Source organism: Lepidochelys kempii, chromosome 6, assembly GCF_965140285.1.
Source record: "Lepidochelys kempii isolate rLepKem1 chromosome 6, rLepKem1.hap1, whole genome shotgun sequence".
In the NCBI taxonomy this organism is placed as follows: Eukaryota; Metazoa; Chordata; order Testudines; family Cheloniidae; genus Lepidochelys; species Lepidochelys kempii.
The window spans coordinates 61974154-61991181 of NC_136385.1; the positions used below are offsets into that span (position 1 = coordinate 61974154).

Here is a 17028-nt window from a genome sequence, read left to right on the forward strand (position 1 = left end):
CTTTAATTCCAGCTTTCAGTCTGGTCTGCTCTCCTGAATTATGGTATGTAATCTCTCTTCCAGCTGTTTTAGAGACCTTTGTTACACCTTCCACTGTACAGTTTTTCCTGCAATCATGCAAGGTGCATATTATAAGCTGTGAATATATACTATGCATCTTGAACAATACTCATGGACTATTTGTCAAGATACCTCATGTATTTCAGGCTGCAGAAAAATTATTTGGTAGGCTGTGATCACGTAACTAGACTATTGTAATACATGTACACGGGCGGGGGAGAGGGAGGGGCGAAGGAATAAAAGTTCACATGGTATCTTAACCGTGACATTTCCTAATTTTTGAGAGCTTAACTAGAGCCATGAAGTCTTAACATTCTCCTAAAATTGGCTGGTTTTGTTTGTTTTTGTTTTTATGGAATCCAGTAAAGCTGGTTAATACTTTGCACTGTGAAGTAACTTATATCAGTACAGAGTTATTAGTTTATTATTTGCTTTACAATTGTGCCTAAAGGCCACAGTTAAGATCTGATTGTAACTGATTGTGCTAAGCACTGTAAAAGACACAGTAAAAGGACAGTCACTATGCAAAAGAGCTGACAATCTAAATTAAGACAAAATGCAACAGTGGATGTAACAAACAGGGCTATGTCTACACTAGAGAACTTACAGCGGCACAGCTATCCTGATGCAGTTGCACCGCTGTAAGATCTCTCATGTAGGCATTCTGTGCAGACAGGAGAGAGCTCTCCTGTCGACATAGCTACCGCCACTCGTTGGGGTGGATGAACTATGTCTGTGGGAGAGCTGTGAATGTTAGTTCTTATGCCGGCGTAACTTATGTCGCTCAGGGGTGGTGGAATATTCACACCCCTGAGGGACACACATTTTGCTGACATAAGTGGTAGTGTAGACATAGCCTAGGAAGGAGCAAAAGAAAGAGGATGAGTGAAAGAGGAATAAGGGCTGGTCTACACTGAAAACTTAACTTTGGTATAGCTACATCTATCAGGGGTATGAAAAATCCATGCCCCTGAAAGACATAGCTCTGCCGACCTAACCCCGCTACTGCCTCTCAGGGAGGTGGATTACCTATGCCAACAGGAGAACCGCTCCCATTAGTGTAGATAGTGTCTACACTGAAGTGCTGCAGCTGTGCTGCTGTAATATTTCATGTACAGATAAACCATGGGTGTAGACATACCCCAACATGGGTTAATGTAAGCCAATTACGTTCAAAGCAATGTGTGGCTGTAAATTGCAACCATCAGTATAAGTGAGTGGAAAATTCGGAATTGGTAGTGTGTTGTACCCTCTTTGCATTTAATATGCACAGGTGTAAATGATGATACAGGATGCATGGCAGTGGTGATTTGAGACTTTAGTGTGTGCATTTTTCAGATTCCTAGTGACTTTTAGGATTTTACAACCTCCTATACTGTGATCCCCACTCACTTTTGTTTCATAGTCTGAGAATGCTTCCAACATTTCCAGGGAAACAAGAAGCCCATGGAGACATGAACCTGTTCTGCTCTATACCCAGTTACCATACTTGAGTTGATACTGTGTAAATGCAAATGAAACTAGTTTGTGAAGCAGCCATCTGTCATTGCAAACACCAAGACTTCATTATATCAAATTTTATTAAATATATACATGTTATTACTATTTAAACAGAACAGGTATCTTTCCAAGATCTGCAAACTTCTCTCTAGCTGTTGAGAGCTGCGGCAGAGCCTGTATTAATGCTAGTTTAAAAGCTGTAAGCTAATGCAGTGTCACTGAAGATGACACAGCACTGCCTTTGAAGGGCAAAACTTCATCAGCTATATCCATTAATTACAACACAATCAAACAAATATTTTCTGACAATAATATATTTATACACTTTTAAAATTTCCCAACTCTGTCCAGCTTGTTGGATGGAAGCAGAATTCTCTTATCTGTAGGATTCTCAAGTGCTGAAGAAGGGAATTCGTACCAGAAATATCGGACGTTAAAAGCCCTGACAAGGTAGAGAAGTGGGCACATGAAGCAAAGAGAAAGATGCGTCCGTCTCCTCTGCCAATATCCAGCCAGGAGGTCTTCATTTTTTGGCTTGCTCAGGGTCCCAAGGCCTGTGCTCAGTGAGGATAATGCTTCCTATCAGTGCTTCCCCTTCCCATTACCTCTCCACTAAACTGGTAGGTCAGCTTCTTCTTGACCTTCTTGACTTCCCCCGTCTTGCCGTAGTTTCTCAGTGCCCGGGCCATCTTCTGGTAGGTCATTTTCTTGCGGTTGCCCTTCTGGATCCCCCAGCGGTGTGCCAGTGCCTCTTTGTGTTTGGAGGAGAACTGAAAAGTGCCTTTTTCCTTGTCTACCCACCAGATGCTGTCCTTCATCTCTCCACTTCGAAGAAGGTCCAGAAGGAACTGATACAGACGGATTTTCTTCTTGCTGCCTGTGTGAGGGTCAGAGAGAGAAGGCAGTAGTGAGACAGCTTCATGGTTTCAAGTGTGTAGCATGGAATGAGGAAACTTGCACAGTTCATATTGTTGTTTTTGCTAACAGGCTATTCACAAAAAGAAAAGGAGAGAACCTGGATTTGTGCAGGAAATGGCCCAACTTTATTATCATGCACATTGTGTAAAGAGTTGTCACTTTGGATGGGCTATCACCAGCAGGAGAGTGAATTTGTGTGGGGGGGTGGAGGGTGAGAAAACCTGGATTTGTGCTGGAAATGGCCCACCTGATGATCACTTTAGATAAGCTATTACCAGCTGGACAATGGGGTGGGAGGAGGTAATTTTTCATATTCTCTGTGTATATATAAAGTCTGCTGCAGTTTCCACGGCATGCATCTGATGAAGTGAGCTGTAGCTCACGAAAGCTCATGCTCAAATAAATTGGTTAGTCTCTAAGGTGCCACAAGTACTCCTTTTCTTTTTGCGAATACAGACTAACACGGCTGTTACTCTGAAACCAGGCTATTCACAGAAATTCTTCAATGTACAGCAGTTATAGAGATAGATGATGCAAGGATGTAGTGTGGCCTGGTGCACTGAGCACAGGTATAAGAGCTAGTAACTCCTGAGATCTAGCCCCAGCCCTGACACCGGTTTGTTTTGTGGTTTTGGGCAACTCAAGTGAGTTATCTGGTTTTTTTCAGAGGAGTTGAGCATCTACAGTTCCTATCAACTTCAAGTGAAGTTGTAAGCGCTCAGCACTTCTGAAAATCAGACCCTTAAGCTCACTGCCTCAGTCTTCCCATCTATAAAATGGGGAGAATATCTACTTTCCAGAGGTGTTTTGCGGATTAAAACCAGTGCATTACTTTCAACATATAAAGCTCTATATTAATGTTAGGTATTTATTACAGCAATAAAAAGTTAGAATAGGTAGGGGCAGGGGCCTAGGGCCCTGATCCAAAGTTCACTAAAGTCAGTGGAAAGACTCCCATTAATTTCAGTGGGGTTAGGATCAGGCCCTGTGAGAGATGTGAAGGGTTGGTGATATGAATCAAGTGTGGGTAACTAGCCAACGCACTCTATTTATAGACTGCATATAAGGGATGGGTTCTGAGTGCTTTTTAGAAAGGGATGGGGAGTCAGAGGGGTGGAGGCAGGTCAACTGTTCCAGAAAGCAGAGGCAGCAGATCAACTTCTGGCAGAGGAAAGGACCAAGGGGTGACTGACATGAGGCCAGAATCAGCAGAGCAGAAAAGAAGGGTATACAAGGAGAGGTAAGATCAGAGAGAGAGAGATGGGGATGGAGCCACAAAGGTTTCAGAAGATAAGAAAGTGGGTGAGGAGCCAGAGGAAACTGAAGCTTCTAGAGGTTGGGTGAAGGGGCAAACATAGTTAATTCTTCAGTACCATCCGTCAACATCATACCAACAGTCTGCACTCTTGTGGCTCAATGCAGCCTCTCTGGGTTTACTGACCTGGCTCTCCATGTATAATTCCAGGACGTGGGTCCACACCATCAGTCTCCCCATCTGATACTTCCAAAGGAGGGCTCTGCCTCTCCATATCCTCCTCATCAGAGCTGGGCTGATGTGGAGAGGAGTACTGTACGCACATCCGAGGCAAATAGGAGACCTGTAGAAGAGGGGAAGAATGGCGGGAGGAGGAGAAAGTGACAGAGCAAGGGGCAAAAAATGAAAAGGGTAGGTGTGAGGGGAGATTAACAGAAAGGGAGGGAGAGAGTGACAGGTGCATGAGATTATTTAAGATCATAAGTAGAGATTTAATTGTTGTCACTTAAATATTGTATGGTTTAAACCTATTCAGAGGACCAATCGAGTTGAACAAAAACTGTCCTTAGCAGTCGTGGCCCGTTTAAGAGAGGGAGGATGAAGCAGTGGAAGACAGAAGTGAGTTCTAGTTTAGGCCCTGCACAATCATGGCACCTCTTTGTGCCTTGGTTTCCTCACCTGTACAAGAGAGATAATTCTCTCTAATCAGGTCTACATGCCCATCACTGTGGTATCTTCCTGCCTGCTATGGGTGTGGTGGTGGATGTATTGCTTGTAAAGGAAATTCTTAGAGGGATGTGGCAATAGTCATGCAAAGTATCTATTTTTCTGACAGGATGAGACTCCACCACTTTTCTAATGTGGAGACAGTATATTCATTTAACAGGTGTCTTTGGGTGACAGATTATTCCTGTGGGTGGGAGTTGCTGGGATGAGCTTTCTCCAGATAGACCTTCTGGGAAGGATTCACAACAATCACCTTTAAATGGGCGGGGGGAAAGGGGGAAACATGATGCTTGTGATATTATGGGTAAATACAGAAGCAGCACATTTCTTGGTGACTTCCTGGTCCTTGTTAACTTTCCCCAGTCCAGGGCCACCCTCTTTTGGATCTTTTTCTTAGTAAGACTTTCTAGGGCAGCCCATTTAAATTTGGCAAGTCTAAATACTTGTAGCCACAAAGTAGCCATTTTAAAACTGGCTGCTGTTTACTGTATCTTCCTCTTCTCTATCTGGTATATATCCGTTACTCTTTTACCTTTCTTGTTGCTGAAGAGATTGGGCACTGTGAGAAGGTTCTAACATAGCAGGAGCATATCCCTCCTGGCTGATGCATCCGATGAAGTGAGCTGTAGCTCACGAAAGCTTATGCTCAAATAAATTGGTTAGTCTCTAAGGTGCCACAAGTACTCCTTTTCTTTTTGCGAATACAGACTAACACGGCTGCTACTCTGACACCTGGTGTAGCTAGTTCCTATGCTAAATGCCTGGTGTTGGGGGTATGTCAATGACAGGGTGGAATGTACTTCTGCTCTGCCAATACTTAACCGACATGTGATCCCTTGGCATGAGCTAGTGCAGCCCTTTACATCAGGGTTGGAGCAGATGGATCTTGGGAATGCGAGAGCTGCTCTTTGATTGCTATCCCCACCTCTTGTGCCAAACAGATCTCTGTGCAGGAGAAAATATGGGCACTGTCTCCTCACGTTTTTGTAATAGTGAGACCATAAGGTATATTACATCCTCCTGTGAATCACATGGAAGTCAGGCAGGCAAGGTACACAGACCATGCAAGAGGTTAACAATAAGGAAATCTCTCCTCTGCCACCAATGGAGGGACATTGCCGTGTGGGTCCAAATAGTGCAGGAGGTAGGGGAGTAAGCAGGTCACTTCTTCCACTCCCCACAAAACACCACATGCAATACAATGCTGGTGAAATGTGTTAAACTGATAACCCAGAAGACTGAGGGTCTCTTGAACCACCCTCCCTTCCCTCCAGCACTGTGTGGGAGAAAGGGGTTCTGCGTATGACTCCCTCAGCGCAGGGTTAGGTGATGTGGTGGGGAGTGCATGGTCTGTTCATGACTCACAGTGCCCAGTCTGGGGTCAGACACTGAATGACTGGAACTTTTCTGATGAGTCTCAAACCATCCTGAAATGTCCCAATAAGGAGTGTGCAAGTGGATTGGTTGAAGGGTGCAGTGGCTGGCGGTTAGTGAGTTGGCAGATTGGCTGGAGGCGAGCATGGCAGGAAGGGCCATGATTGGGTAAGAGTGTGTGTAAGTTTCCTGTCAGATGCCCCAGAGTGAAACTCCAAACCTCACCACAGAGTCACCTTTAGTGTTTTACAGTTGAACAAACTGCAGCCTCAGGGATGAGAAGGAAGGGAGAGGTGGGGGTGGGGGTGGGAGATGAGCAGATAGGAGAGAAATGGGGAATGGTACCTCTGGAGGGAGAAGGGGAAGGTGGTTGGTGAGTGTGGTACCAAAAGGGGGAAAGAGGACAAAGCTAAACAATGCCCCTAGAGGTGGGGGGAAAAGAGTATGGGATGGTACTGTGGGAGAGGAAGGATGAATGATGCCTCAAGAAAGGGGAAGGGATAAGATGCGGATAATGCCTCAGGAGGCAGAATGAGTTTCTCCCATACTGTATATACTTTCCATATCTGCTATACTTTTGGTAACACATATTGCACTGGTGTGTGAAATTCAGTATATGTGATATGTACGATATCCTGAAAATATTACACAATGAGTCACTGTTCCTGTTGGGGGTGCTTGCAGAGGCAGATGATTAATGCAATCATGGAGAGAGGAGGTCTTAGAAACTGCTGGCTACTTCCACACTCTGCTGCTACCTAATTATTGATGCTCTTTATTTGTTTTTCCTCCATCCACTCTTCTTCTTTCCTTCTTCTTCCACGTAGCCTTTCCTTTTCCTTACAGTGTTGTCTGCTGAGAGCTGTTATCAGCAAGCTAAGAAAACTTTCTCAAGAAGACCTGTCCAAGAACAAACTGGAGCTCAGATTTGGTCTCACAAAATAATGGGACTGTTCCAATTTTTTTTGGTAGCTAAATTCTTGTATGTCCCTCCCGCAATAACAAACTACTGCTTTGATCTCACATGACTGTAGTGAGTGTAGTGACTAGCACATTCAGCATGAGGATGAAAGTTGGCCCCCTGCTTCTGTTTCCTTGAAAATGCCTTGTAACAGTAGTTGTATGATGACCGCCATGTGTGCCAACACTTAGGGGGATTAAACCACAGCTCTCAGCACTAAATTCATGAGCTGCTATAGCTTGAGCTAAAGCTCCCTAACTGGGGGCTGTAACACTCATAGCCTCTGCCCAAAGGGAGCTCTGTAAACCACACTCACCAGTAGGTTACAGCTGCACTCCAGATTACTCTTTGAGGAGAACATAGAATTGTAATGCTGGAAGGGACCTTGAGAAGTTGTCAAGTCCATCCCCTTGTGCTGAGGCAGGACCAAGTAAACCTAGAGCATCCCTGAAAGGTGTTTGTCCAACTAGTTCTTACAAACCTCTAGTGATGGGGATTCCACAACCTCCCTTGGGAAGTCTATTTCAGAACTTAACTACCCTTGTACTTGAAAGTTTTTTCCGAATATGTAACCTAAATCTCCCTTGCTGCAGATTAAGCCCATTACTTCTTGTTCTACCATCAGTGAACATGTTGATCACCATCCTCTTTATAACAGTCCTTAACATATCTGAAGACAGGTCCCCACTCAGTCTGTTTTTCTCAAGACTAAATATGCCCAGTGTTTGTTTTTTTAACCTCCCCCCATAAGTCAGGTTTTCTAAACCTTTTATCATTTTTGTTGGTCACCTCTGGACTCTCTCCAATATGTCCATATCTTTCCTAAAGTGTGGCTCCCAGAAGTAGACACAGTTCTCCAGCTGAGACTTTACCAGTGCTGAGTAGAAAAGGACAGTTACCTCCCCTGTCTTATATATGGCACTCCTATTATTACACCCCAGAATTATGTTAGCCTTTCTCACAACTGCATCACCTTCAATTTGTGATCCACTGTAATCACCAGACTCTTTTCAGCAGTACTACCACCTGGCCAATTATTGCCCATCTTGTGCATTTGATTTTTTTTTCCTTCCTAAGTGTAGTACTTTGCATTTGTCTTTACTGAATTTCACCTTATTGATTTCATACCAATTCTCTAATTTATCAAGGTCGTTTTGAAACTTAATCCTTGCCTCCAAAGTGTTTGCAACCCCTCCCAGCTTGATGTCTCCAGTATCCAAGTCATTAATGAAAATATTGAATATTGCCCTGGTCCTAAGACTGACCCCTGCAGGACCCCACTAGATATGTCCTCCCAGTGTGACAGCGAACCATTAGTAACTACTCTTTGAGTTCAGTTTTTCAACCAGTTGTGCATCAACTTTATAATAATTTCACCTAGACCACATTCCCATAGTTTGCTTATGTGAATGTCATGTGGGACTGCGTCAAAAGCCTTGCTAAAATTAAGATACATCACATCTACTGCTTCCTTCCTATCCACTAGGCCAGGAACCCTGTCAAAGAAGACAATTAGGTTGATTTGGCATGATCCATTCTTAACATCCATGCTGGCTATTCCTTATAACCCTATTATCCTCTAAATCAGGGGTTCTCAAACTTCATTGCATTGCGACCCCCTTCTGAGATCAAAAATTACTACATGACCCCAGGAGGGGGGACTGAATCCTGAACTTGCCTGAGCCCTGCTGTCCTAGGGAGTAAAGCCAAAGCTCATGGGCTTCAGCCCCAGGCAGGGGGCTTGTAACCTGAGCCTCACCCCCTACGACTGAAGCCCCACTGGCTTCGACTTTGGCCCCGGGTGATGGGGCTTGGACTTTGGCTTTGGCCCTGGGCCCCAGCAAATCTAAGCCAGCGCTGGCTACCACATTAATATGGGGTCCCGACCCACTTTGGGGTCCCAACCCACACAGTTTGATAACCACTGCTCTAAGTGCTTACGTATTGATTGTTCGTTAATTTTTTCAAATATCTTTCTGGGTATCGAAGTTAGGCTAACTGGTCTATAATTCCCTGGGTTTTCTTTGTTTCCCTTTTTAAAGATAGGTATTGTGTTTGCCCTTCTCCTGTCTTCTTGGACCTCGTGCATCCTCTATGAGTTCTCAAAGATAATTGCAAAGGGTTCTGAAATTGCTTCAGATAGTTCCCTAAGTACCCTAGGATGATTTTCATCAGGCCCTGTCATCTTTAATAGATCTAACTTGTCTATTCTGTAACCCATTCTTTCCCTGTTTTGGCTTGCATGGATGAATTAGCCCTATCTCCTCTGTCCCAAAATGCCAGACAAGGCGGATGGGTGAGTGGAACAAGGCAAAATCTCCTTTTCTGCTGCCCTTCTGTGATGTTTATAACGAAACCAAGGTGGGGTCAATGCTCATTCTCAGCCTTAGGATGGACATAATGGTCAGTCACTGAATTTCAGCAGCTCGTCTAAATGCTGGAACCGGAAGAGCTTGAAGCTCCCCGCAGAGTGGTGTCCCAGGCATTTTTCCCTCTGTCTTTTTGTCAGTTCCTGATTGTTTGTTTTCATCTGCACCCTATAGTCTATACATTTCACATACTGTTGTTGTGTTTGCTGTGTGGTAGATTCTGAGGCTTTGCAGTGGATGAGTTTCCTGTTGGAAGAAAAATTAGCCACATAGACACAGGGTATTTTCTCCTAGGCTGTTTAATTAAAACAGTATACATACATGAGTCCTATTTACTCTGAACATTAATGGCTAAAATAGCTAAAGGGCTTCCATGAATTACGTAATGTATTAGGGAGTGGGTGGGTCCTTAATTTTGCATGTTTGTTAAAGTGTTACAAGGGATGGGTGGGTGTTGAAAATCACCAAAACACGTGTTTCATAATTTATGGTCAGCCCTAAACTGCAATTCCATTTGCAAAACCTTAGCTAAGACACCATTGTGTCCAGAATCTATAGAACTGCCTTGGAGCCAGAGCTTCCAGGATCTGTGGCTTTCAGAACAACCTGACAGGTAGACTGCATTCGAGTCAGGGACCTTAGGGTTTGCAGCTCCAGGGCAACCTGCCAAGTAGACTGCCCCAGAGCTGGGGCTCCATTCTTATTTGTGGAGAATTTTGGAATATTTTATTTTTGTTGATGTTCCAAATTGGAATGAAACCAAATATCAAAATCCTCTGTGAAACAGAATCACCCTTTCTCTACACAGCTCTAAAAAAAAAATCACACTTCCTTTAGCAGTGAAGAGACAGCCTGTGAGCCGTCATCCAGACAAATGTGCTTAACCCACACTTTTCCTTAGTGACTGTCTTCGTGTGGTTGCTGTAGCCAGCCCTTCTGTGGAACTCTAGGCCAGGCGTTCTGTTTAACCCTTTCCTTGGCGAGTTTTATGTCAAGATCCATAACTTGTACCCTGCATTTCACTAACACCTTTGGCAAAACACTGCTCAGTCTCTGATGCCTCTTGTTCCATGCTCTTTATTGTCATCCTATATTCTGTGCAAAAGGTGACAACCATACCTGGTGGTTGAGGCCAATATGTGTGGTTGGGATCCCCGAGTCTAGGACATGCATCTGCTCAAACTCCATGTGCCGATAGAGCTGTTGCAGCTGGGGAGGCTGCACGCTCTGGAGCTCTGTAAACTGGTTGTCCCCGAAGCTCTCAAACTCACTGTGCATGTGGTGTGGATGATACTCCCAGTAATGGTCTGAAGGAAATAAGAACAATTCTCCGTTAATATAGAGGTAAGTAACATGCGGCATTCATCAAACCTTTCACTTCCTACTCCTCCCCTTGGCGTGTAGTGATCAGACCCCTAAATAACACTCTACATGAACTATCTTGCCGGTTAACAAGGCCTCCTCATCTCCAAGATGGCCGTGATGGGGGCCAATCATCCTGTGGCAACTTTCAGTAGTATGATACCATCAGACAGGAACCTAATAGGTTTCAAAGGGAATATATTATATGTTGCAGAAATGGTAAATGCTGACCCTTTGCTCTCTGGACAAAAGGTAAAGGTGCTTCTTTTAGGGCCAAGTACATTTTTTTTTAATTTCACCTGTGGGCTAGTATGCTCCAATAATTTTTCTTGCCTCTCAATGTCATCACAGTCTTTCTCATTGTGGGGTGAGCAGGAGAGAAAAAAATTTACAGATTGCTCCCCACAAATAATCTTTTCCATTTTCCACTTGGCCTCATCACATCTCTATGTGGCAGAAAGAACATGGTATACTGCTAGATTCTGCATGGAACCATGCCTCAGTATGCCACAAACACAAAGGCATATACAGAATCTTACAAGATGAGATGGGGGAAGAGGAGCTATTGGTAAGTCCTGTTTACTTTGTTGTACAGTGGGCCTAAATTCTGACGCAAGCCCTCCTCATTTCTGTAGCATGGCAGTACTAAATTCTGTGGCACATTAGAAATTTCTGTGACAGATTCAGATACATTCAAAAAGGGTTTTTTTTAAATTAAAAAGATTAAGAAAACCAGTACACTATTTCTTGCATTATTTATCTTGTCCTTAAAGTCAACACAGATCTCAGTTTTGGATTATTGTTCAGTTTATGCTGCCCCAAATTTTCAGTGTGCAGAATTTTGTATTGGTGATGCATAATTTAGAATCTGCCAAGGGACAGCTGGAGACTTCGCAAGCTCCATTTCACTCACAGCACAAATTTGCGTGTACTCAGATTTTAAAATCTAGCACTAACTGTCTGAATTGATGGGGTTTCCACCATGTCCCTTGACAGTATTCCACCATCTAATACGTCTAATTGTCAAAAAGCCCTTCCTGATATTCACCCTGAATTTTCCCTTTTTTATCTATACCCCGTTACTCCTTGTTCTAGCCCCTTGTACCATTTTAATCATTTGTCTCACCCATCACATATTTGCAGACTGCTATCATGTGCTCTTCCAAAATACTTTTAATTGTCACTTAGCTTAGCTCTCTCTGGTAGCTCGGGTCAATCCCATGGAGAGCTTTCAAAATCAGACCACTAACTTTGAATTGGATTCTGCATTCACTGGGGAGCCGGTGCAGAGATGAGAACCCCAGGATGATGTGTTCACAGCAACATGTGCTGCTATATGGCAGAGGAGAAGTAGGGTTTTTTTGGGGGGTATGACTACATTGCAATCACAGTGCAATTGCAGCTCAAGTAGATGTACCTGAGCTAGCTTGGGTATGGAGGCAGTGAAGCCTCAGCAGCACATGCTTCAGCACAAGCTGTAGAAGCCCACTTGGAACCCTGGGTAATTACTCAAGGGGCAAGCATGCTCCAGGACCCAAGCTAGCTAGATTAAAGCTAGCTCAGGTATGTCTACTTCAGCTGCAATCAAACCCTGTGATTGCAGTGGAAACATACCCTTTGGCTCCTTTGTAACAGTGGCAAAGGTCTGTAGAAATTACTTGTCTGGGTCTGTTTGTATCAAATGATTTTTGGCCACCCATACTTGTTTTCTTCCTTTCTACTTTTTCTATCACAGGTCATCCATGTCAATATGTGTGGAAGGGGATATTTGGGAGTCTAGTCAATGTACTCAAGGAGTAGTTGTATTGCCTCACTAATTCTACTCCTTGTGCTCTTTGTTTTTCTATTAGCACAGTCTGGAATTTGGCAATTTTCAGAGGGGAAACATGAGGGTGGTTGTTTCTTGCCTTGCTTTGTGAGAGTGTTTTATTTATTCCTGGAAGAGGAAGTGGTCTGAGTAGGATATAGGATGGTTCTTGCCATTTTTTTAATGTTCAAATCTAATATCAGAATCCAGTCCAGGGTATGACGGGCTGTGTGAGAGTGTGAGTCCATAGGTTACCTAAGGTGGAATGTTCCAATAGGAGGATTTGGGATATCATATAAGAGGCTTATTCGTCTAGCTAGCAGATTGAGCCTTTTGTTTTCACATGCAGCCTTAGCTACAATGATCCATTCACCAGTTTCACCAGTCTAGACTGTGACAACACATTCTATCTAGGATTGATCCTGGATGTTCCAACTGATCCAGCAGGCAGCAGCCCACCTTTTGGGTGACAAACTGATGAGAGCATAGTATAACAGTGCTCTGTGCTGGCTTCTCAGCCTGGTCTGGATCTGCTGGAGGGGCCTAGTGTTAATCTTTAAAAACCCCTCAATAGGCTTCGGCTGGCTTTTTTCAAAGACCAACTCTCTGCAACCCAATATAGCAACTAAGATTAGAGAGGATGCTATAACTGACCACAGGATGAAACTCTGGGTGTCCTCAGTATCATGTCCTCATCTGTGGAAGTTCCCACCATCAGTAACCATGGCTACCAAAGAGGTAACGAGTTATGCTTAATACATAAGCATCCTTTGTAATCTTCATTCCTAAGTAGGAACACTGCGCATGCTTCCCAGCAGGCTTCCTTGAATCCTTCCATAGCTATTTTTTATAGCAATTGTTTCTTCAGTATTTCAGGATGTCTCTTCATTTGTTGGAACTTGAGTCAAAGCCTCTGCTACCTCTAGAACTTCTTTGTTAAGGCTCTTCTTGACAGCTAGATTAATTTTTAGAATGCTATTAATTCCAACCCCTGCTAATCACTGTCACCTGGCCTATTCAACAGTGAATTCCATTTTTATTTGAATTGTGTAACAAGTAGTGCCATCATCTCCATCAGGGCATCAAAGTCCATGACTGGAGTTGGGTATTACAGCTTGAAGAGAAAAGAGCCTTTAGGAAGCAAGCAGCTCTCAACCAAGATACATACATTTGCAATAACTGCCAAAGATCATGCAAATCTTGGATTGGACTATTCAGTCACATGAAACATTGCAAACCATGTACATCATAGGCTGCAATTCCCACTGTCTCCTCAGAGACGAAAGGATGCCAACAACATAACACATGTTACTAAAGTACTATAAGAAAGTAGCTGCAATTCAGACATGATGATAATTATGCATCATCTCGGGAGTTACCAAACTGATAGGTAACAAACCCACACCATGTCATAAGTTACTGTAACACAATACTGTACCCACATATGCATAATACTGCTCCCATATATGCAACAACCCTTGTGAAGGGAGGACAGTTCCTATTTCTCTTTCGTGAATTATTTATCAATCAATTCTGCTCTTCAGAAAAACTTTCTTAATCCAATATATTTTCGTGATATTGAAAGATAAATCCCCATGTCTGTCTCCAAGTATCCCTACCATCAGAGCATTCAAGTGTGGATCGGTATGATGCAGCACATCAGGTGTCAGCACTGTGCAGCAGAAGATGGGGAATTATAAATATCCATTTCTGCAGACATTACTATTATCAGTTTAAGTTGGACCTTTTTTTTCCTATAAGTTCTTTGTCAGTTTGAAGTTGGTAATGAGGTGTAGTTGTTCCCTACTGTTCAGAAAGATGCAAAGGTGGAGAGAGGGGAGAAGAAAGGAGAGAAACACTCCGGAAATGAAAGTGTGTACTTTGTGGCTTAAGGAGAGTGTCAGTAAAAGCCAAGCTGTATTTGCACTCTGGAGTCATTCTGAAAAATCTCATGTGAAGTGAAAGAGGATGTGAGAAAATTCTCTTTTGTAGAGACATGGAGACCATGTTTGTTTTGGTCTTGTATGTAGTGAAAGGTTAAAGGAAGGACAGTAATGAGCCCTGAACTCATTGTCTTTATACACATAGAGGATGTTGGCCTACTGGGATGCAATAATTGATCTAAAGTAGGGCTGTTAATTAATCACAGTTAGCTCACGCGATTAACTCAGAAAAATTAATCGTGATTAATCGCACTATAACAATAGAATACCAGTTGAAATTTATTAAATATTTTTGGATGTTTTGCTACATTTTTGATATTGATTTAAATTACAACACGGAATACAAAGTGCACAGTGCTCACTTTATATTATTATTTTTATTACAAATATATGCACTGTAAAAATTATAAACAAAAAAATATTATTTTTCAATTCACCTCATACAAGTATTGTAATGCAATCTTTTTATCGTGAAAATGTAACTTACAAATGCAGATTTTTTTTGGTTACATAACTGCACTCAAAACCAAAATATTGTAAAACTTGAGAGCCTATAAGTCCACTCAGTCCTACTTCTTATTCTGCCAATTGCTATGACAAACAAGTTTGTTTACATTGACGGGAGATACTGATGCCTGCTTCTTATTTACATTGTCACCTGAAAGTGAAAACAGGCGTTCGCAGGGCACTTTTGTAGCCGGCGTTGCAAGGTATTTACATGCCAGATATGCTAAACATTCATATGCCCCTTCATGCTTCGGCCACCATTCCAGAGGACATGCTTCCATGCTGATGATGCTCATTAAAAAAATAATGCTTCAATTAAATTTGTGACTGTACTCCTTGGAGGGAGAACTGTATGTCTCCTGCTCTGTTTTAACTGCATTCTGCATATATTTCATGTTACAGCAGTCTCGGATGATGACCCAGCACATGTTCTTTTTAAGAATTCTTTCACAACAGATTTGACAAAATGCAAAGAAAATACCAATGTGAGATTTCTAATAATAGCTACAGCACTCGACCCAAGGTTTAAGAATCTGAAGTGCCGTCCAAAATCTGAGAGGGACGAGGTGTGGAGCATGCTTTTAGAAGTCTTAAAAGAGCAACACTCTGATGAGGAAATTACAGAACCCGAACCACCAAAAAAGAAAATAAACCTCCTGCTGGTGACATCTGACTCAGATGATGAAAATGAACATGCGTCAGTCTGCACTGCTTTGGATCCTTATGAAGCAGAACCCATTATCAGCATGGACACGTCCTCTGGAATGGTGGTTGAAGCATGAGGGACATATGAATCTTTAGCGCATCTGGAACGTAAATACCTTGCAATGCCAGCTACACAGTGCCATGCGAACACCTTTTCTCACTTTCAGGTGACATTGGAAACAAGAAGCAGGTAGTATTATTTCCTGCAAATTGTGATCAACCTTGTTTGTCTGAGTGATTGGCTGACCAAGAAGTAGGACTGAGTGGACGTGTAGGCTCTAAAGTTTTACATTGTTTTATTTTTGAATGCCGTTTTTTTGTACATAATTCTACATTTGTAAGTTCAACTTTCATCATAAAGCGATTGCAGTGCAGTACTTGTATGAGGTGAATTGAAAAATACATTTTTTTCCTTGCAAATATTTGTAATACAAATAAATATAAAGTGAGCACTGTACACTTTGTATTCTGTGTTGTAATTCAAATTAATATATTTGAAAATGTAATAAATATCCAAAAAATATTTTAAATAAATGGTATTCTATTCTTGTTTAACAGCGCAATTAATCGCGATTATTTTTTTTAATCGCTTGACAGCCCTAATCTAAAGGCTTTGATATCCAAAGCAGATATGATGGCTTTAGTCCAGGATTAGAAAACATAGCTGAACCTCTCTAGCATCCTTCATCCCAGAGGAGTTGATGTTCTCTTGCCTTTGCTGGGTGAATACTAGCTAGACAACTAGCAGGATGGAAAGTGGGCTATAGAAAAGTATCTGTTAATGAAGAGGGGTCACTGTGTTTTACCCCTATCAAAAAACAAATGAACAAAAAAGTAAAAATAAGGAAATGAGGGAAAATACTGGAGACTCTGCAAAATGTGCTTCTGATTCTCTGCAGAATCATTCCCTTCTCAGAGAAATGCCATGTTGCCCAAGTAATGCTGCCTGTCTATAATTATATATAATCTCATTACTTCTCACTTTACTAATTAACAAATCTGATCATTTCAGTAATGCCAAGCATTCAAAAATCATAAGTCAGCCCTCCCAAATCATGAGATTTTATTTTTATATATTCCCTCATTTCCTTTACTTTTATTTTTTTGCTTATTTGTTTTTTGATAGGGGTAAAACACAGTGACCCCTCTTCATTAACAGATGTGTTATGTTATATATATATATTAGGGCTGTCAAATGATTAAAAAAATTAATCATGATTAATCACACTGTTAAACAATAATAGAATACCATTTATTTAAATATTTTTGGATGTTTTCTACATTTTCAAATATATTGATTTCAATTACAACACAGAATACAAAGTGCACAGTGCTCACTTTATATTTATTTTTGATTACAAGTATTTGCACTGTAAAAAAACAAATAGTATTTTTCAGTTCACCTAATACAAATACTGTAATGCAATCTCTTTATCATGAAAGTAGAACTTACAAACGTAGAATTATGGACAAAAAAAACGGAATCCAAAAATAAAACAATGTAAAATTTTAGAGCCCGCAATTCCACTCAGTCCTACTTC

The 17028-nt window shown here is 42.0% G+C and overlaps 1 protein-coding gene across 1 annotated transcript in view; it reads right to left on the reverse strand.

Moving 5' to 3' along the window:
- Positions 1 to 1632: 1632 nt before the first annotated feature.
- Positions 1633 to 17028, reverse strand: part of SPI1 (Spi-1 proto-oncogene) — a 29323-nt gene continuing 13927 nt past the window's right edge. Inside the window, exons 3-5 of the mRNA XM_073348311.1 lie at positions 10283 to 10470; positions 3920 to 4076; positions 1633 to 2437 (exon numbers count right to left, since the gene is read on the reverse strand). Of these exons, the coding sequence (XP_073204412.1) occupies positions 2121 to 2437; positions 3920 to 4076; positions 10283 to 10470 (662 nt within the window). The 3' untranslated portion in view covers positions 1633 to 2120. The remainder of the gene's footprint in view (positions 2438 to 3919; positions 4077 to 10282; positions 10471 to 17028) is intronic.